The following is a 21,425-nucleotide window of genomic DNA, read 5'->3' on the forward strand; positions in this document are numbered from 1 at the left end:
AATCGTAAAAATGGTAAACCGATTTACCGTCATTACAATCACGAACGTCGACATGCGTCGTCATTAACGATCCGGTTAATTCCCCTTTCGCAACGCGAAACTTTCGAAACTTCAGTAACCCAGTAAGGGTAAGAAACAACAAAAATGAAAATGGAACGAAGTTAAGTACGGAAAGAAATGGGAAGATAAGGGCGAGTAACGCCGGAAGTTACACAGGAACAAATGAAACGACGTTAAGGCGGAGGGCGAGACAAAGTCCAGAAAAAAGGCGACATGGTAATGAGGAGAGAGCGTAACAAATAAGAAGGAAGGGAAACCAAGGACGGAAACCAGAAACCGTGAGCACGGAACAGAAAGAGGAAGAATTAATGAAACAAGTAAACTGCCCCGCGTTGCAACCCCCACGCAGTAATTTACTTGGTCCGCAAACCCATACGTTTTCCACCCTCCAACCTCTTCTTCCTGCTTTCCATCGGGCAGCGTAGTTTCTATTCGAGGCCGCTAATTCGTATTCAGGAGTCCGCCTAACGGAATTGGACTTCGGGTCCTGTGGCGGTGGCGGTGGCGGTGGCGGCGGCTCCGCGCCCCGGAAAATTGTTTAACGCGATTAACTCGGCTCGTGGCCGATATTTCTTTCATTAAACTGCTTTCACGCTGGACGAAATAAAAGGGAAAAGTCGAGGCTTTTTCTCCCGTATTACGTCGAGAAAACGCCTTTCAAACACGGCCGAGTGTTTACGCCGATTACGCCGTGGAACGACGAGTGCTCGCCTTTACTACACGGAATATGAATCTATCGCGGAATTGGAATTGTTTGGGAAACCGTTTCTAAAAGATCAGCGAAATTGCACGATATTTCGAACTTAACCGAGTTATCCGCCAATGTGAAACTTCAATGTGTTAGAGATATCCTTCTTGTTGGGAATTCAATTTTTTTTAATTATATATAAGAAGACTTCTAATCTTTAAATTTATAAAACGTGTGATTGGTTGTACTTACAATTTAAGAGAGTTTTTCGTGACCGTGACATTCTAATAATTTTGTTCAATTATTTGGAATGAGACTTCTAGGATTTAAAACCATCGAGTACGATGGTGATATTTACAATGTGTGATTATTTACCGTCAGATTCTATTTTCGTGGAAATTAAATTTCAAGAAATTAAATTAAGGTTTTTAGTATTCAAATCTAGAAAGTACGATGTAGTCACTGAACGAGGAAAAGGTATGTCAAGGGTTAATATTTTTCTTTTCGGTCCTCGAGTGAAAATGTTTACTACTACCCCTCCCGATACGTAAATATATTTCTCTGTAACTAAGTCGATTCGTTTTGTTGGGAATCTTTTGTCAGGAGTTATACAATGCAAAGTAGTCCTCGGTGTAAAAGGAAAGCTAGAAAGATTAACACGATTCGGAATGGAAATGCACAGTCTGTATGGAAGTACGTCGAAATAGAATTATCAAGCAGACGTTGACAGGGCCGGGTTTTCGCGTTGTCGGTGAAGTAAAAAGTTGGCGGAGGGACCTCGTTCGCCACGGTCCTGGGGAAATTGCTTAACGCGATTTACTCGTCGAGTAAGATTTCCCGAAAGTTAATGTGACTCGTGAAGGCTGACGTTAGCTTGAAACGTACACGCAATAACGGTTCACAGTCGACGCCCAACTTGTCCGACATCGACGTTAAGAGGAATCGAAGTTTACTGGAAATACTTGCGTGTTGCTCGCTAAGTGACATTTAAATTGACCGACGTCGATGCTTGTGTAAGGTGATTTCAAGAGTTGTGACGAGCAACGTCTATTTTGTAAGTGAAAATAGGGAAACGGAATTAGCAGAGAAGAACGTAATAAAAGGAAATATTCAACGGGTTACTAGTTTGATCGTGATACGTGAAAATTTCACGTATAAATTATTCTTTGATGAAACAACATTGTTTTCTTAGATAAATCAAATTTCTATCGATATTTTCTCAAAATAAATTACGAAATGTTACTTCCTGTAATATCTGTAATTGTTATTTTAAAAATGTAATATTTTTAGACCAAGAAATTATTATTCTACTGAAAAATAATAAAAAAGTCGTTGCATTTCTTGAAAACATAAATGCACTTAATTAATAAACTTTAAGAAACTGAAGTAATTGTTAATAGTTATAGACAGTTGATGAAATTTTAAAAATTTATAAAAGAATTTCAAACAAAGAACGGTAGTGATTGTTATATTTTTCATTACACTGTAAAACAAGTACGCATTAATATATCTCTAAATGGGAACACCTATATACGTATAGTTGAATAATCGGACATCGGTGTTATTTAATTTCGGAATTATTTTGTTCAAAATAAATTAAAATTCACACAAAAATCGATGTACGGTCGCTGTCTATTTTGTGACGATGCTTTTGTATTATATAAATACAAAATTTAATTATAAATATATCACGCTTTTAGTGGTTACTTCCATGGTACAATATTTAAAGTAATTTAAAAGCCAAACAGACTTGTATACGTCAGTGCTTTTCAAAAATATATTAATAAAATAAACAATCATTTTTATTAAAAAGAAGAACCCTACCTTCATACATAATCTAGAAAAAATATAACATCCATAATTTTCCCTCATCGTTGAAAATGTCAATGTAATAGTTACTACCAAGTAGTAATATTTAAAATAACTTGAGAACCAAACATACTCATATGCGTCAATACTTCTCAAAAGTAATAAAGTAAACAATCTTTCTTATTAAAAAGAAGAACTCTACCTTCACACATAATCTAGAAAAAAGATAACATCCATAATTTTCCCTTATTGTTCAAAATGTCAATGTAATGATTACTACCAAGTAGTAATATTTAAAATAACTTAAGAACCAAACATACTCATATGTGTCAATACTTCTCAAAAGTAATAAACTAAACAATCATCTTTATTAAAAAAAACGAACCCTACCTTCACACATAATCCAGAAAAAAGATAACATCCATTTTCCCTTATTGTTCAAAATGTCAATCTAGTAATTCCTACCAAGTAGTAATATTTACTTGCAATATTTAAAATAACTCAGAACCAAACGTACTCGTGTGCATCAGTACCTCTCAAAAGTAATAAAGTAAACAGTTATTTTTATTTACAAGAAAACAGAAACTCTACCTTTACACATAATCCAAGAGAAAGATAATATCCAGGATTTGTCCTTATCCTTCGAAAGGACGATCATCGTAATTGTGAAATGTTAGCTCTCTCGCGAACACAAAAGAGGCGTTCCGATCGGTAAAAGAATCGTATCGTCAAAAGTTCATCAGGAAGCCGGTGCATGGCCGGACGGGGTTCGAAATGAAATCGTGTATCAAGCCGGGTGTATATAGCGCGACTTTTTTCCAGTTCGGAGGAGCGCCGCGTGTGCCCCCGGGCGGCCATAAGAACAGCTTTTGTAAACGAGCTTAATGCGAGCAAAGCCCGGAGAAAAATTTTCCCAAACCACTTCCTCCCCATCGAGACAACGACGGCAAGCCGTGCGGATAAAAACCGTGCAAAAAAAAACAAAAAAAAACAAAAAAAAAAAAAAAATGTTGAGAATTCCCGTCCCGCGTTCTGATGGCATCGTAAAATGTGGGTCGCGAAGGACTCGAGAACTTTCACTGCAGTTTCGGGTCGTTGATCCTGGCTCGTCCCCAGTCCGCGATTTTCATTGGTCCGCCGTGGAAGTTAATAAAATTATTCGAACGTAAACGCGTCCCAAGAGAATCCCCCGTTTAACGACACCCATTACCTCCGTGTGCCTTCGGCTCGTGATTCTTCACACGAGTATTTTAATCGCGAATGGAGACACCCGTGAACTGGCTGATAACATTTTACAAGAATTTTCAGCGTGGATATCGCGCGATGCGTGGAAAATTTCGCGTAAATTTCTTTCGTCACTTTAATCACCGCTCAGTGACACCTGGGCCTATAACTTATTGTCAATTCAAATTGCAATATAAATTAAAGAAAGACCCAGACCTAACGACGAATCTAATAGCGACGTTTCTTATCGAACGACGAAACTTACTGAGCAATCTGTTATAATGAATTGCAAACACAAAAATATAAAGTCAAAATATATAAAAAGAATATATACAGTAATAAAACTTAGTATGCACGCTGATAGTATCGTGTGCCTTTTCTAACTTTCGGCTTGGAACTGAAAAATCTAAAATAAGCTAAACCTATGAACATGTAACAAACGACCCTTCGCTAATGAGAAAATGGTAGCCCTTAAAACTAATATCAGCCATTGATATTACGTCTAACACACCTGACATCATCGTTACACTCGTTTTAACAATATTATTTTCCAAAGGATCTATATACAGGATTTTTCAATAAGAGCGATGGAACTTTGAATCGTCACAAGCGCCATATTCGTTATTGAATTGTCAGAGTCGCGTGACATTTGTATTGGATAATGCTTTACAAATCATCCAGGATCCATGTATAGTTGCTCAATGCTTTGAAACGATTAAAATTTATCACCGAAATTTGCGTCCAATTCGAACAACGTTTCGTGCACATAATCGACTGACGGAACTCACAATTCATAGTTGAGTGGAAAAATTCGATGCCAATGGTTCGATCGTTGATCAACCTGTTCCAACATATGTCGATTAGGTGAACAGAATGCAAGAAGCGAGAATTCTTTTACTGTGAGGGAAAGTGTTACCGAGAATTCAAATTTAACGATTCGTTCCACCAAATAATCGTGGTGATTATTTAAACGATATTACACTTTATGTATAATGTTACCGAATGTGCTTCAAAACAGAACAACGAGTACCGGATTATCTTTCGTAGGTTTCATTTTATTGCAATTCAAAATTCCCTTATTGGAAAACTCTTTATCGCAAGAAGATAATCTAGCACGAATATGCGTTCTCCAGAGAGTATAAATCAATGATTGTATTGGATCACGCACCAAGAGGAATCTCAACGAAAGCATCAATAATAGAAAAGAGCGTTAAATTGAATAATATCTACCTCTGTTATGTTGTTGAGCGCAGGAAGTAAAAGGACGACAGAAAATTTATTGGGTGTGAAATTATACAAGCATAATTCATATACCTTTCTTTAATAGTGATTACTAATACACGTGTACTTACGTGTGACTTCCATGCTAGTTTAACAACGACCGACTGATTTGAATCTAACAATATATCTGTCCATGTTTGTAGTTACGTGTTTGTAGTTCACTATGTCTCTCTATATGTTTCTTGCTGCATGTCAGTGTTCTAATTGATCCTGTTCGATGATGTCCTTTTCCACCAATTAGGATCGAGGACATTGCTTAATGTTTATTAATAAAAATACTTGAAATGTTCTAGATTCATAGCCCTGTGGCTCGTGCGTTCGAATTTTAACTGACGTCGACAGTGAATGCTGACGAACTAGAGTTCAGAACTCGTTAACACGATCCAAGTTAACTCGTGTAAACTTGCGCTTAATCGGTCTAGACTCTAGACCAACTTTCCGGCTTTGAAGTGTTTATTTGCGCTCCATCTAGGCGGAACAATTTTACTCAACTTCTTCGGTTGGGTTTGGTAGGGTGAGAAGGGTCTAGAGTAGCAGTCTTCGAATCTCTTTTTCTGTAAACGTTAGCTAGTATATCGCAAAGAAAGAGTTGTGCACAGAATTGTGTAAAAGACTAAAAGAGATCACTATTGAGCCTTCTGAATTTAGAAATCAGGATGGTCAGATGTTTTGATGCATAAAATACTTCTTACAAGAGGAAGTATAGTATTCACCAAGTCTTTCAGTTAGTTCTTCTTAATCCTTACCATACCTAGATAAGATGATCGACATTGTTTAACAAGGAGGCTGCTCGAAAGACTCCATAATTTCTTCCTTCTTATATTAGTTATTATTATAGTACTTTGATTCAACATTGATCCTATTAATCGTCAGAAATCTATTTCATCGTGACCCAAACATTTATCATTTACAGTTTAAAACGGTTCACTGTTATCGCTGTATACTAATGTTTCTTCTCGAGAATTACTCAGAAAGTTTAATTATTTCTTGTTTCTCATTTCTTGAGAAATTACATTATTTCTCGAGAAAGTAAGTCTATTATTATGAATCTTATTTACCTTCGAAAGTGAGATTTCAGCTTGAAATTTTCAGTAGACCTTTCGATAAATATAATGATTCGATAAATTTATAAATTATTTTTAATGTTTTCTTACCATCTAGTGTCTTGTTTCATTTTGACAAGTTTTACTCATTGTGTATTTAAGTTACTCATTGTGCGATTTAAGTAAAAGGAAAGAAATTGACATACGAATACATGATATAGAAAAATCGTAAAAATTTTTCGGTAAGTTTTCAATTTTATTGCAAAAATCTTTTTAGTTGATTTCTTCCTTTTTTGCCCTTACCAATCGAAATAGTAATGAAACGTATAAAAAAATTACAGGCTACATATTTTCAATACAAAACACATACTGGTGTCCCTGAGGTAGCCTTGCTATAAGTATTAAAGCGAATATTTGAATCACGAGTGGAGTCACCCGCGAACTTGCTGATAAACTTTTACGAGACATTATAATAGATCATAAACCTCGCGCGATGCGATGTATATTATTTTTTAAAGGGCCGCGTTGATGTATTTTTTCGCGAGAATGTAATCTAGCGTGAAGATACGTTTCACAGTGGGAGGAGAGATTGAAGGAAAAAGATTTTGAATAAGTCGATTTCTCTTAAAAAAAAAAGCATGTAGAAATCGAGACATTAATTCTTTTCGAGCAAAGCTTTTTGGATTTTAAGTTTAAAATCTTTGATGGTTTGTTGAATACACGTACTGTTAAATGAATGTTATACAGTCGATAGAAATCATTTATAAAAGTTTGTATCTCCAACCAAACTGTATTGACTCTAGTAAAAGTCGGTACTTCTATCTAACTTCTATTAACTGGTTAACAAGTGAGTACTTTTAGTAAAGTTCTGCCAATTCTAACAGAAGTCGGTACTTCTGTTTAACCCCTGTTTAAAAAAGTACCGATGTGCATAGTTTCTCCGCGTTATTATTGTATTTTTACAAAACGTTCTTCACCTCGAATGAAAACACCACCCACGATCGAATTCTATAGACATTTCCACAGAAGAAACTGCCCGGCAGTAGTGTCGAAACGACTTACATTTTCAGCAGACCGAGAAAATATTCGTCGGCAACGCGTGCACAGCGGTTTGCCACTATGTGCTCCATTGCTCGCTTGTCACGATTCAGCAGAGCCATGAGTATACGTAACCAACGTCGATGGAGGGATTAAATGGGTCATCCACTTTGCGAAAATAATGTTTCACTTTTTCTTTAATACGTCAGACTTCTGTCCTCTTTTCTCGTATATTTCTCTGGATACCAATCACCAAACTACGATGTACTTCTCGAACAATTTCAACTAACAGAAATTTTCTCGATATAATATTCTAAATTCGCAGCCAATTAGCTCGGTACTACCCACGACGAATTATTGTTCGTCGCGAGTAATACCGATTACCAGGTCTCACCACGTGGAGGTTGCTGCGAGCGGAGACCCGGAGAGAGATAGATGGAATCAAAGTTCCATCGATCTCCCTCGACACGCAATACAAACGAAGTTACTAAACCGCAGAGATGGAAGGAATCAATGTTCCTTCGATCTCCTCGTTTAGTTCTGCCGAGCAATTACATTATGGAAAAATGAGGCAAAATTGGGAAAGACGCGACACGAACCGTGCAGTTGGTCCTACTAGGTCTATCCCGTTTCCCCTCCGTGGTTCCGATTACAGAGAAAACGAACGACGCCTACCACTCCCCTAGAGGAGTGCCCCGTTTCTCCATCTTTACGACGAGAGGGTCTTATTTTGGAGGCTTTCGCAGGGACCGGCAAAAATGCCTGCTCCTGTGCTCGCAACATGCCCCCTCTGGAAGCGGACACATCGGAAGAGACGGCGATAGACCGTTCGGACTACTTACACGGCCGGTCACTTGCTTGTACAAGAAGCAGTGGTGACCGGATTGAGGAACGAGGAAGCGAGCAAAATTAAGCTAAAGATTGGATAATTGCTTGGCAGATCACACCCTTAAAACTAACTTATTCTAACTGCAGAGATAGAAGGAATCAATGTTCCTTCGATCTCTTCGTTTAATTCTGCCGAGCAATTACATTATGGAAAAATTAGGCAAAATTGGGAAGTACGCGACGCGAACCGTGGAGTTGTTCCTACTAGGTCGGTCCCGTTTCCCCTCAGTGGGCCAGATTCTCAAGGAAATGCGCGACGCCTTCCACTCCTCTAGAGGAGTGCCCCGTTTCTCCCAACTCCGCAGCCAGGAGCCACGCAGAGCGTGGACCTGACTCACGGAGGATGACGAAGAGAGGGTCTTATGGAACAAGGGCTTCCGCAGGGACCGGTGCGAACACCTGCCCCTGTGTTCGCAGCATATTCTCTCTCAAAGCGGACGCACCAGAAGAGACGGCGATCGAGCGTTCGGTCCACCTCCACGGCCGGTCACTTGCTTATGCAACAAGCAGAGGTGGCCGGACTGAGATACGAGTAAGCGAGCAAAAAGAAGCTAAAGATTGGATAATTGCTCGGCAGATCACAGATATTCGTACATGGTGACCTTAAAACTAACTTAGTCTATACTTGGAATTAAGAATCCCGCGGAGGATGCAATACATCAGTCCTCTTCGTTCTTCGTTTTTCGTTTTCCGATACATCTAAGAGAATGTATCTAAGAGAAACCTAAGTGAAACATAAAGTCAAGGCATAATAGAAAGTAGAAATGAAGTTGGTTAGTGGAAAAAAATAAACATGGAAAAACAAGTAGAAATTAAAATCAGAGAACAAATGAAATGAATTGGACAAAGAAACAATTAAAAAAAAAAGAAAGGATTGAGAGAGTGGTTGCCAGTACTGACCACCGCCTACCGGCGGCCAGTACCGGTTACCAAGGTGGGGGGTCCCCCTTCCATGAACCTAAAACGAAGAGATCCGTCCACCTCGGAGGCTCCAGGAACAATGAAATTTTAAGCAACCGGGGGCTCCTTATATACCCTCCCCAAGGTGACTTACCGTTTCTTCCATTGTCTTTGTTCGATCTAATCGAAATCTTCGAAGGCGAACGGTTTCGGTGAATGTTTGTCCATTTCTGCGATTGTTACTAACATTTCTGCATGTTCCCAATATTGGTCGAACAATGCGCATTTTATTTATGTATTGCAATTAATTAAGAAACTTATAGAAATTGATTTTGATCGATACTCGATGTTAAAAAGTGTTTCGTAAAGTTTTTAAGCATGGAAAGTAACAATTGTTCATTAAATACATTAATTAAACATTTGTTTAATTCTTATAATTTACACAATACGCGTAGAAGTTGTGTGTTTTACATAAGAGTGCCGAAATTCAATTAATCGCTTTTTTAGATGGAAAAATCATCGCGATGAAGACTTGTGAATCGATAATCGATACCTGTAGCCTTGAAAATGTCAGTTGGATCTCAGCGAAAAATTCCTTCGCGAACAAAGAATATTTCAACGAAATGATATTTTTAGCCATTATTTATACTAGGACATTGTTAATAATGGTTTAATCTACGGTCCTACGATGATTGTTAATAAATATGATAAATAAACATCAAGATTTTGCGAAATATGCCAAAGCGAACGATTTCGGTGAATGTTTGTACATTTCCGCGATTGTTACTAACATTTATGCATGTTCCCAATATTAATCGAACAATGTGCATCTTATTTATGCATTAAAAATGATAAAGTAACTTATAGAAATTGATTTAGATCGAGATTCAAAGTAAAACGTGTTTCGTAAAGTTTTAAAGCATAAAAAGTTACAATTGTTTATTAGATACATTAATTTAACATTTGTTTAATTCTTATAATTTACACAATACGCGTAGAAGTTGTGTGTTTTACATAAGAGTGCCGAAATTCAATTAATCGCTTTTTTAGATGGAAAAATCATCGCGATGAAGACTTGTGAATCGATAATCGATACCTGTAGCCTTGAAAATGTCAGTTGGATCTCAGCGAAAAATTCCTTCGTGAACAAAGAATACTTCAACGAAATGATATTTTTAGCCATTATTTATACTAGGACATTGTTAATAATGGTTTAATCTACGGTCCTACGATGATTGTTAATAAATATGATAAATAAACATCAAGATTTTGCGAAATATGCCAAAGCGAACGATTTCGGTGAATGTTTGTACATTTCCGCGATTGTTACTAACATTTATGCATGTTCCCAATATTAATCGAACAATGTGCATCTTATTTATGCATTAAAAATGATAAAGTAACTTATAGAAATTGATTTAGATCGAGATTCAAAGTAAAACGTGTTTCGTAAAGTTTTAAAGCATAAAAAGTTACAATTGTTTATTAGATACATTAATTTAACATTTGTTTAATTCTTATAATTTACACAATACGCGTAGAAGTTGTGTGTTTTACATAAGAGTGCCGAAATTCAATTAATCGCTTTTTTAGATGGAAAAATCATCGCGATGAAGACTTGTGAATCGATAATCGATACCTGTAGCCTTGAAAATGTCAGTTGGATCTCAGCGAAAAATTCCTTCGTGAACAAAGAATACTTCAACGAAATGATATTTTTAGCCATTATTTATACTAGGACATTGTTAATAATGGTTTAATCTACGGTCCTACGATGATTGTTAATAAATATGATAAATAAACATCAAGATTTTGCGAAATATGCCAAAGCGAACGATTTCGGTGAATGTTTGTACATTTCCGCGATTGTTACTAACATTTATGCATGTTCCCAATATTAATCGAACAATGTGCATCTTATTTATGCATTAAAAATGATAAAGTAACTTATAGAAATTGATTTAGATCGAGATTCAAAGTAAAACGTGTTTCGTAAAGTTTTAAAGCATAAAAAGTTACAATTGTTTATTAGATACATTAATTTAACATTTGTTTAATTCTTATAATTTACACAATACGCGTAGAAGTTGTGTGTTTTACATAAGAGTGCCGAAATTCAATTAATCGCTTTTTTAGATGGAAAAATCATCGCGATGAAGACTTGTGAATCGATAATCGATACCTGTAGCCTTGAAAATGTCAGTTGGATCTCAGCGAAAAATTCCTTCGTGAACAAAGAATACTTCAACGAAATGATATTTTTAGCCATTATTTATACTAGGACATTATTAATAATGATTTAATCTACGGTCCTACGATGATTTTTAATAAATATGATAAATAAACATCAAGATATTGTGAAATCTGCGAAAGCGAACAATTTCGGTGAATGTTTGTTCATTTCCACGATTGTTACTAACATTTATGCATGTTCCCAATATTAATCGAACAATGTGCATCTTATTTATGCATTGAAAATGATAAAGTAACTTATAGAAATTGATTTAGATCGAGATTCAAAGTAAAATGTGTTTCGTAAAGTTTTAAAGCATAAAAAGTTACAATTGTTCATTAGATACATTAATTTAATATTTGTTTAATTCTTATAATTTACACAATACGCATAGAAGTTGCATTTTTTACTCAAAAGCGGCGAAATTCAATTAATCGCTTTTCTAAATAGAAAATCTTCGCGATGATCGATATGTGTAGCCTTGAAAATGTCGGTTGAACCTCAATGAAAAATTCCTTCGTGAACAAAGAATATTTCAACGAAATGATATTTTAAGCCATTATTTATACCAGGACATTATTAATAATTGTTTAAAATATAGTCCTATGACAGTTGTCATTTATCATGATAAATAAATATCAACTTATTCTGAAATCTGCAAAAGTGAATGATTTTAGTGATTGTTTGTTCCTCTACGCAATTGTTATTAACATTTACGCATGTTTTGAATATTAATGTTGTAATACGCATCTTATTCGTGCATTATAAATGATTGGCCTTAACCATAGAAATTAATTTTGATCGAAAATCAAAGTAAAAGATTAGTATTGATATGTTTCTCGATTTTCGATCAAAATTAATTTCTACGGTAAAGTCAATCATTTACAATGCACGAATAAGATGCAACAATATCGCAACATTAATATTCGGAACAATACTGGAGTACATAACGTATACTATTTCTTTGACAACTAAAAAATTCATCTGTCAAAGGAAGTATAAAATTGTTACGATATATTTTGTATTCGAATTACATTGTAATCATTATTGTGCCTTTGTTCAAAATTTCGTCGAACGATTTTTGTCCCGTATATTTTCGTCTCTCGGACCATTTTCATTTCAATGATACATTCCGTGACGAGCTGAAATAAAAATCGTCCTAACAATTTAGTGCAATTTAACGAAACGGCAAAGAGACGGGATAAATCCGCTTCCCATTCGGTTTGCAGCGGCAAATTTTTCGTAAAATTTCGAGCGTGTGTGCAGCAGTGAATTTATATAATCGGCGCGTAGTCGCAAAAATCAGTTGTTTGACTGCGTTAAACGAGAGACTCTTGATATAAATTCCGCCACGGAATCCGCAACGGTGGCTGTGCACGGTACGCGTAATAAATCATTTTCCTTTGATGAAAACTGGCGAAACAACGATGGACAAATTACGAGCAGGGGTATACGTTTCCGAGAAATCCAAAAGTACGCAACGATCAGTTGCACATTCACAAAGGATTGTTACCAGCGTGAAACGCTCGAAGTTATCTTTACAAAATAATAAACACGAGAGCGCGTTAATTATTACGAATTCTTTCACCGAGGTAAAATGACTCAGCAATGGTAAACATTTTCGGAGAAAGTAGGTCGCCTTTTGATACAAGGAGAACGTAGTGGAGAACGACTCGTGTAAAATGTTTATTCTTTTTGAAATTAACGAACACACAGGCTAGATTACTGTTTTACTCGACGATGTATTTAACAAATTTATTCAGCGTCTGTAGCAGGTCACGCTGAATTGTAAATGCACCACATTTGAGTAGCAATTAAATTGATCGTACTGTCAAGTCGTATGAAAACTTCACGTTGAAAAGTAACGCGATATTTAGAAGGGAATCGAATTTTTAAATAGATTTGTAGAGGTGTCTATCGTGTATAATTGATGATATTGTCATCGATCTATCTGGCTACTTTTTTAATATTTCGATTTCTCATATTTTTATTCGTAAATTAAATAACGAATCTTTTGCGTAAAATTTTACTTTTCCCTTTAAAATATAATTTGAAAAATCGTACACGACTGGTCATAGTCAATACAAGCAAATTGAATAAAATTCTATCCATTTTCACGTGACACCATTGTGAGAACTTGAATCAACCAGACAGCCCAGCCATGTCCGCTCTGCGCGCATACACGACATTTAATTCAATGGCAATACTTGCTTATATTCAATTTCGACATTTTTCAAAAGTAATCTGCAACATTCACTTCCTAATGAAAGAAAAATTAAATCAACGAATAAATTTTTGAAAAAATTCTTCTTTTCGTATTGACAAATGTTTGTATAGGGCTGAACGAATAGTCTGAATTATTTACTTATCCGGATAATTTGAGTGTTCGAATATTCGAAATAATAATGCAGAAATCCGATTAGTTAAAATATCCAAATAACTTGCACAATAAACATAGCAAAGAACAAAAGTGTGAATAAAAAGAAAAGGAATTTTAAACAAAAGCGTATATTTTTTACGTAATATTTCAATATTTGAAATAATTAATGTATAATTAAAACATCCAGACAATTCGCACAATAAACCGAGCAAAAGAGAAAATTTTCTACGAATAAAAATGATTGTAAAATGGAGCATATGTCTGTAATCAAATATTGTATCAAAATCATCCCTGTTCTATATTTCAAACAATTTGAAGAAAATTAGTAATAGAAGCATGATCGTAAATTTGTACACAAAGTATACAAATACAACCATCTTTCTTCAAAGACGCAACAATGTAAATCGAATCGATACTCAAGTAACAGGTTCCTCGATAAGTTTTGTCGTTAATAAGAAACGGAGCTATGAACATAGTTTCGTAATTTTATTTTTCTAAAGATGACACTACTGTTTCACGAACATGTGTAAAGTTTCACGCAGATCCGTCGACTCGTTCGTATATTTACAATTATTCCAAATTGAAGTACCATAGTATTCTTTTACGATGGAAAGAACGACGAAACTTATCGAACAACCTAGTACGTCTTTGTATTTTTCAAAAAAAAATTCAGACTACGAGTATTCAAATATTCGACTATTCGGATAATCCCAGCCGTGGCACGCATCCCCTTAATTCGTCGAGAGTACAGTTTTAAAAGTTCCCGGAAGATCGGTCCTGCGAGAGCCAGCGTGTAATTACGAAACGAAGAGACTCGCTGATCGCGCTTATCTCGGTTGGTGTTCCCCGCGCGCGCGCCACGGAGATCCCCGTTCCGTCTGTACGGGCGATATTCTCAAGTTTCGCGAGACAAGGGCTCTATGCTTTGCCCTGATTGTGGCATGTGTAAGTTTTAATTGTGCAGAAGTTCGAAAGCTGCGACCCTGAAGCAGCCGAGTCGTGCACAGTTCCCCGAAGAACAACGAATTTCGATTGGGCTGCAGAATAAACTTTGACATTCTACTTAATGTCCGCGGGGCACCGTGTCGGCGCCGTGAGCTCGTGTCTGTTTTCCTCGAGAACTTCCAAGAAATTTCCAACAACGGGCAACACGTTCCGCGAGTGGCAATTGCCATTTGTCGAATTCGTCATGACGAATGAATATTATCGCGACGCGATGCTTTGTACGAACACGCCCCTTGCTTCGAGCAACAGCTAAACTTCCACGGTACCCCCGAACGAACTGAGAGAGTGGGACGCGGAACGAGAGAAGAATTTCTCGGATCAAGTTCCCGGATTCCATTCTGCAAAGTTTTAATCAACGTAGTGCGTTCTCGAGACGCTTGATACAAGACAGCGGGAAAGCAGTGTTAAAGAACCGCTATGAAGCACCGTGATAACTCGAAGAAAGTGGATTCCACGGGAATGTTCGAGTCATTCGTGGTTTTGCAGTAAGCGAGTCGATATTTAGGAAACGGAGAGTAAGTTGGTAACAGAGAGAGATTTTTCTTTCGACGATTCTGAACATTTTTCGAACAAATCCAAGAGAAATTGTGTGGCGGCGAAATAAGCAGGTTAATGTTTGAATGCAATCTTTTTTGAAATTTAACACGGTTGTTTAAGCGTGCATACAGTCTGCAGGAATTCTTCGAGTCTGCCAGATGCAGTTTTTAATTTTCCAAACTTTTCATTACGGTACTGCGTTTGAACATATGCAAAACTTTTATAAGGCAACGGAGGACCTTTCGAATTTTCAATTTTTATTAACAATGCTTCCGAGAACTCCAGGTCAACATCGAGAAGCGAAAATTTCTACTTCATGTTTTCCCTTTTTCCACCAAAAATTAATTCAATCGCGTACAACCGTGTCCATTTCGACAAACCGATTTACCAATGGGAACACGCACTAAATCCATGTAAATATCGAGTACACGCGAAAAATCAAACTTTCCATGATCAGACTTCATCCCGTATTACATTCAGTCAATATACGCGATGAGATTTCATTCAGTATGAAACATTCAGTCAACATACATTTCGTGAGCATTTAGTCAACAACCATTCTGTGTAAGGAGTCCACTTCGACGGTCAAGTGCGATCAAATACAAAAGTACAATCAATCCAATTTCATCATTTATATTTCCAACGATCCGGATAACATTTATTTGTTCTTCGGGAAGCGCAGTTGACGAGATAATCCAACTTCAACGTTTGTCGCCGATTATCGCTGCAACAACGTTCACTATCAGTGTACTTTGATTTCTTATAAACTCGTGAGAGATTTATACACTCGATCTAGGTACAAACAAATCAAGTATGAATTATATTCGTATAATCGAGCGATTTTAATGTCTTTTTAAAGTCTTTGATAAAATTTATCTTGGATAAAATTATTATACATTGTCTGCGAAACGTGCTCCTCTGCTTTGCAGCAATTGTTTTCCGTGGACAGAGAAATTAATTGACGAGGTTAATCGTACCAAAGGTTCGTGGTGGCTGCGGCATGTGATACCAACTTAGAGCCACGCAATCCTGGTTCGAGGGAAAACCAACGTGGAACTTTTTAATTAAGCCAATCAATCCGTCTAAATGCGCTGCGATGTTCGGGAAGCGTCGAAACGTGAAAATAGAAAATCCCTATGTTATGTTTATAACTAACACGTGAATGGAAGTTCGAGTCTAGATCAACAATATTTATAAATCCATGCACCGTTTGAGATAGGTGTCGTGAATCGATTTAGCGTTAATAGTTCTTAAAAGAACATCACTTTTAATTCTGCTTGTAATTAATATCACTTCTGTTATTACGAACAATTTAACGATCTATGTACCTTTCGTACAATAAATCCTGAGTTTTCACAAAAAGTCATGATTTTCGGAAACATGATTTTGATACAGTAATTCGACTTCCGAATTCTTATTTGTAGAGTGTGACTCTACAAAGATCACCTACTGGTTATCTGAAAGGCAGAAGAACAGTTTTAATTTGACAGACAGTGCAATTAAAACAGTAATTTACTGCAACATAATTGCACGTCTCTTCGTTGCACAAATATCAATTTTTTAACACTATTCCAAACATTCGCCTACATTCTCAATTTCTGCATTCTCCCCTCCAGTGTACATCGAACGAAACTTCAACCCGCAAAATCATTTACAACTGACCACGGAGATTATCGTCGGTCCCGTCAGTAGCAACGACTCCTATAAAATCCAGCATTTAGGCGAGCAACCGTCCCAGCGAAGAATGGCGTCGAGTGGTCCATTACGAGTTCATGGCAAGGCGTCGATAGTCGTTATCTCTCGGTTATCCTGTTCCTTTCTCAGCCTCTCTTTTCACAAGGGGTGGTGCAGGGGGGTGGGTAGTGGAACCCCCTGGCGAAGTCTTCCTCTCCACGGTTGAGCCTGGGGTCGAAAGGACTTTGCCAGGGCTTCTTCCAGCCGTTTCCCCTCCTACTGGCGCTTTTCGTTCTCGTAATTAGACTACTCTCCAGCGAAGGATGCTTTTCCTTGGACCACAGCCGAGCAGCAATCTCTTCATAATTCCCGCGGTCTTATCTCGGATGTTTCTTCGCGAGCAAACAGATCTCAGATGGAGTGGGGAACTCTACCGTGATAAAATTAAGGGGAAGCAGTTCGTTAAGGGGATCACGGGACCCTCCCGAGCCGAAGATTCTTCGACTGGCAAGTTGAGAGGTGCATTACGATGTTTGCCCATCCTTGCAAACGGCCCATGCCGGATATTGTGCCGGGGCTTCGACGGAGGACTTTCCAGACACTCTCTTCCTATCCAGCTCGTTTAAGGATATCGTGTTCCAAGACCGCGTGGAACATTGCTCGCCACGTGTTGGATTTCTTCCATCTGTTACGAGCTGACAAAGGGGAGGTCAACAGTACCGATAAAACGTGTACCTTTCGGACGAAACCGAGCTCGAAACGTTTGGGACGACGAGAATAAATAAACTCTAAAAGGCTGGAGGTAAATGTCTAGCCGATTTTACCGAAATTATACCGCGTTTCTTAATTGTGCTCATTTTTTAACCATTAGAACACTTTAGCATTTCTTCCAACTGTTACGAGCTAACAAAGGGGAGGTCAACAGTCTCGATAAAACTTGTATTTTTCGGACGAAATCGAACTATCCTTTTCCTTGATAAGCTAAGAGGATGGTTCTAAAATTATCTTCTAGAATTATCTCGGTTTATAAACAATCAGTTATGCAACCAATGGGGTAAAATACCTACTGATCTGAAACAAAGTATATACACTTATTATGGGATTGGTAGTATTTTAAACTGTAATATTTGTATCTATTTCCTATGTATGGGTATAGGCATTCACTAGGTTGCGTCATCTTAGCTTTCAAACTCAGGTCGCAACTCGAAAAGTGTTCACAAGTGCATTGTTCCTTTTTTGCTCGTCGGTGCATCCACCCCGTTGCAATTATCATGTATGCACGTAACTGACGTGAACAAAATATTTGAAACGAAACATTGTGGACTTTGGTTTGGAATAAGGGGTAAGGAAACTAATCATCGAACAGAGTAAAATGGAGAAGGAAAAATTTCTCGAACCAAGTTTCCTGAAGAGGGCTTTACATCGGTGTTTTCCCTTCCAACTGTTCCATCCCCCTACATGGCAATCCTATGTTGTCGGAGAACTGCGCGACGCTAAAGGTAGTCATGAAAAAACAGTGTCTCCGTGATAAGAAACCTCATAGATGCTGCTCTTGATGTATGTGTTGGTATCACGTTGAGGCGGGAGTGAGAGTTTAGGCAATCTCGTAAGACCTCTGAGGTTCTCCCACTCTTGCCACCACTGCAGGTTTCTGTGACAACGTGGGTGTTCTGTGGGAGAAAGTAGTGGTTGAAAGGGGAAGCAGTCGTGAGGAACTCCTATTCTGGATAGCGCTGTCCTACATCTCGAGCCGAACCATCAAGAACTCGAACGCTTTCTTGCTAAAGATTTGATGGACTTCTTGAAGCACCAAGATGGAGAAGGACTTTAGGTTCATCCTGATACCGGAGACCTTCGATCAATATTAATGGCTTTTTCGAAAAGCTGCCAATTCAAAACCTCTGTACGTACAAAGTACCGTAAAAAGAACTATAATTCTTAAGAATTGTAATATTACAAATATTAAACTATAAAAACGAGTTTAATTAACGAAAATTGAACGAAAAATTGGTAATAAAATGTTTAAGTTACTATTATCTTTGGCTTGGAAAATATTTCCAATCCAAATCGACAATTATCCTTGTAACTACGCAATTACCAAAACTCGTACCTTTTTACACAATTGTAAATCTGTAGAGTAGAGAAAGACTCTTGAACGACTTATGTATGTATATCATCTGCTAGCCGAAAAGAAACAGACACAGAACGATCTGATTCTTCAAGATTCATCGTATTGTTTCCGCATCGCGGTTCGATAAAGCAGAAGAACAAACGGATAAAATAAATGGCCTCCCGTGACGCTTGCAACTTTGCCCACTTTCTCTCTTCAATCATCCCTCGCATCGCTTACGCGGTGAACCTCGTTTTTCACGAGAATTTGTTTTTACACCGATTAGCTCGGTACGCCTCGTACAAAGACGCAATGTTTACCCGGGCGAAACTGGCGTGTCTTTTTTCTTAACGATCGTTAATTAACAAGGAAAAAGATCTCGACCGTGACTAAGAGCAACAACCGTTGTTCTTCTTTGTAGTGTGTTTCTCTTCGTCGAGAGAGCAAGATTATCCTTCCTTAACGGAAAATTAAATTCTCCGTGTAATTGTTCGCGAGGCTTGTCGGTTCTTTTGTCGTATTATTCACCTTACGGCTCATTGTACGACGTACAATTATTCAGGGTGACGAATAACAATATGACGAACGACGTTGGAACTTGGTAGACCATTATCGTCGATTTACACGTTTCTTTTATTTTCACGCTTTCGTAAGCGCGTATATATTTAAACGTTCGGTAACTTCCCAATATTCCGCACGTTATTTAAGATTTGTGCTTCTAGGAAAACTTGTAACCACACGGTTAGAAAAATTCTTATCAACTTATGAAAATCCCTTCTTCTTCTCTGTATGTGTATCCATCTCGTATGCTAAGGTGCTTGATGGCTGCACGATGTATAGTATGTACAGTACGCGCCTGAGATGATTGCATGTAGAGTCAGGGTGGGTTCTCTACGTTCATGGGTCATCTTCTCAGGCGGGTACGGAACAAAGATACACATCTTTTTCGTGGTTGATGCACAATCTTCTTCGAGATTGCCTTTAAATGAATATGATCCGCCATAACTGCAAATGCAATCTCCTCGTGCTCGAACCTTTCGAAATATTGAAGTAGACGATACCAACCTACTTGCATGCGATTCCATAAATTTTTATGAAACATTTAATCGATAACTCCGCGATATTTAATGATTGAAAAACGTATCGATGTTAGGATCGAACTTATTAATGTTTCCTTGCATTAGAATCATTGCAACCAATATTCTATTTTTACATTTTTCCTTGCCTCTATACGACTATTATCAATGAATTTTTGAGATTCTCACGATAAAAATGAACTCAAACACGACTTCCTTCCGACCACTTTTAATCTCGCTCAATTTGAAACATTTTTGAAAAATGTACTACGTACAATTAAAAATAGCCCAAAAGAGGTCGTGCTTAGACTTATTTTCATCGTAAAAATCTCTCTAATCCATAAGTATTATTCTCTTGAAGGTACAGCAACAAATATAATATTTTCAATTTTTATCACTACAGACAAATGAACATCGACAATGGTACAAGATTGTACATTGTTCCGTAGAAGCATGAACGACAGTATAATACAAATGCGATATAAAAAGAAATTATATTGTTCGTTCAACGATTAATGAGATTCACCTCGATCGTAGAGTCCTATTTTCTCGAAATAATCGAGACTTCGTAGCTCCCGTGATTTCTTCAAGATTCTTGCTGGATCACCGTGCACGATCTATCCTGAGACGATTGAACGTTTGGAAGTTCGCGAGCACCGCGAAAATAAATGGACACACGTGTCTGTTTCTTCGTTGGCGAAGCCTCGAGGAAATTTAATCCCTCGCGTCGAACCGTGTCTTCGTCTCAGGACAAGTTGGCTGCACTTTAATCTGAAATCGAGTTCCAGCCGACGCTTTTAAACCGACGTTGTTACCGAGAGGGGGGAATAGGGTAACGGAGGGGTAGGGGAGGGTTTTCAGCGTAACTTTTCGGAAAGCCCTCACGAACTTTGCCCCCCATGGGCTGTGTTGCAGCTCTCCGCCATCGTCGATGCGATTTACGCCGAACACGGACACACTGCGGGCTCGTTCATACATTTGGCGAGCGATCGACTCCTGGTGGGCGGAGGCGCGAGATCCCTGCAGGGCGCCAAAGGGATCAACAACTTCGTCGGATGCCTCAGAAAGGTGAGATCCATTTCAGGATCGATGTGATCCACTTTACGACTTATTTGAACGGTGTAGGAAACAAGCGATCAGGACCTCGCGGGCCAAGCATGCAAAGTGCTTAGAAGGCATGTTTGCGACCGATGTAATAGCTCGTAAGTCCCGTAGGTGCTTGCAAGAAGAATCGGATTAAGTTTCGCGCAATCGTTTCGAATTTCGTTTCATCGTTCGACGACGAACGAAGAATCCGATTAAGTTTCGCGCAATCGTTTCGAATTTCGTTTGATCGACGACGAAGATTTTTCTCAACCACGATGATTTCTTGGGGATCGTGATATTGTTGGTTCAAGGTCCAGTCAATCGTTGATATACTGAAATAATTATCGGTAACGCGAAGTGTCGAGATATTTTTTAAGGTTTGACTTTACAGTT

The 21,425-nt window shown here is 37.8% G+C and overlaps 1 protein-coding gene across 3 annotated transcripts in view; it reads left to right on the forward strand.

The window, feature by feature from the left end:
- Positions 1-21,425, forward strand: part of Nrx-1 (neurexin 1) — a 674,791-nt gene that overhangs the window by 367,908 nt on the left and 285,458 nt on the right. For all 3 annotated transcript variants that reach the window (XM_076310652.1, XM_076310653.1, XM_076310654.1), the window contains exon 7: positions 20,862-21,014. In XM_076310652.1, coding sequence (XP_076166767.1) covers positions 20,862-21,014 — 153 coding nt within the window. The remainder of the gene's footprint in view (positions 1-20,861; positions 21,015-21,425) is intronic.

This window comes from Ptiloglossa arizonensis, chromosome 4 (genome assembly GCF_051014685.1).
Source record: "Ptiloglossa arizonensis isolate GNS036 chromosome 4, iyPtiAriz1_principal, whole genome shotgun sequence".
Lineage (NCBI taxonomy): Eukaryota > Metazoa > Arthropoda > Insecta > Hymenoptera > Colletidae > Ptiloglossa > Ptiloglossa arizonensis.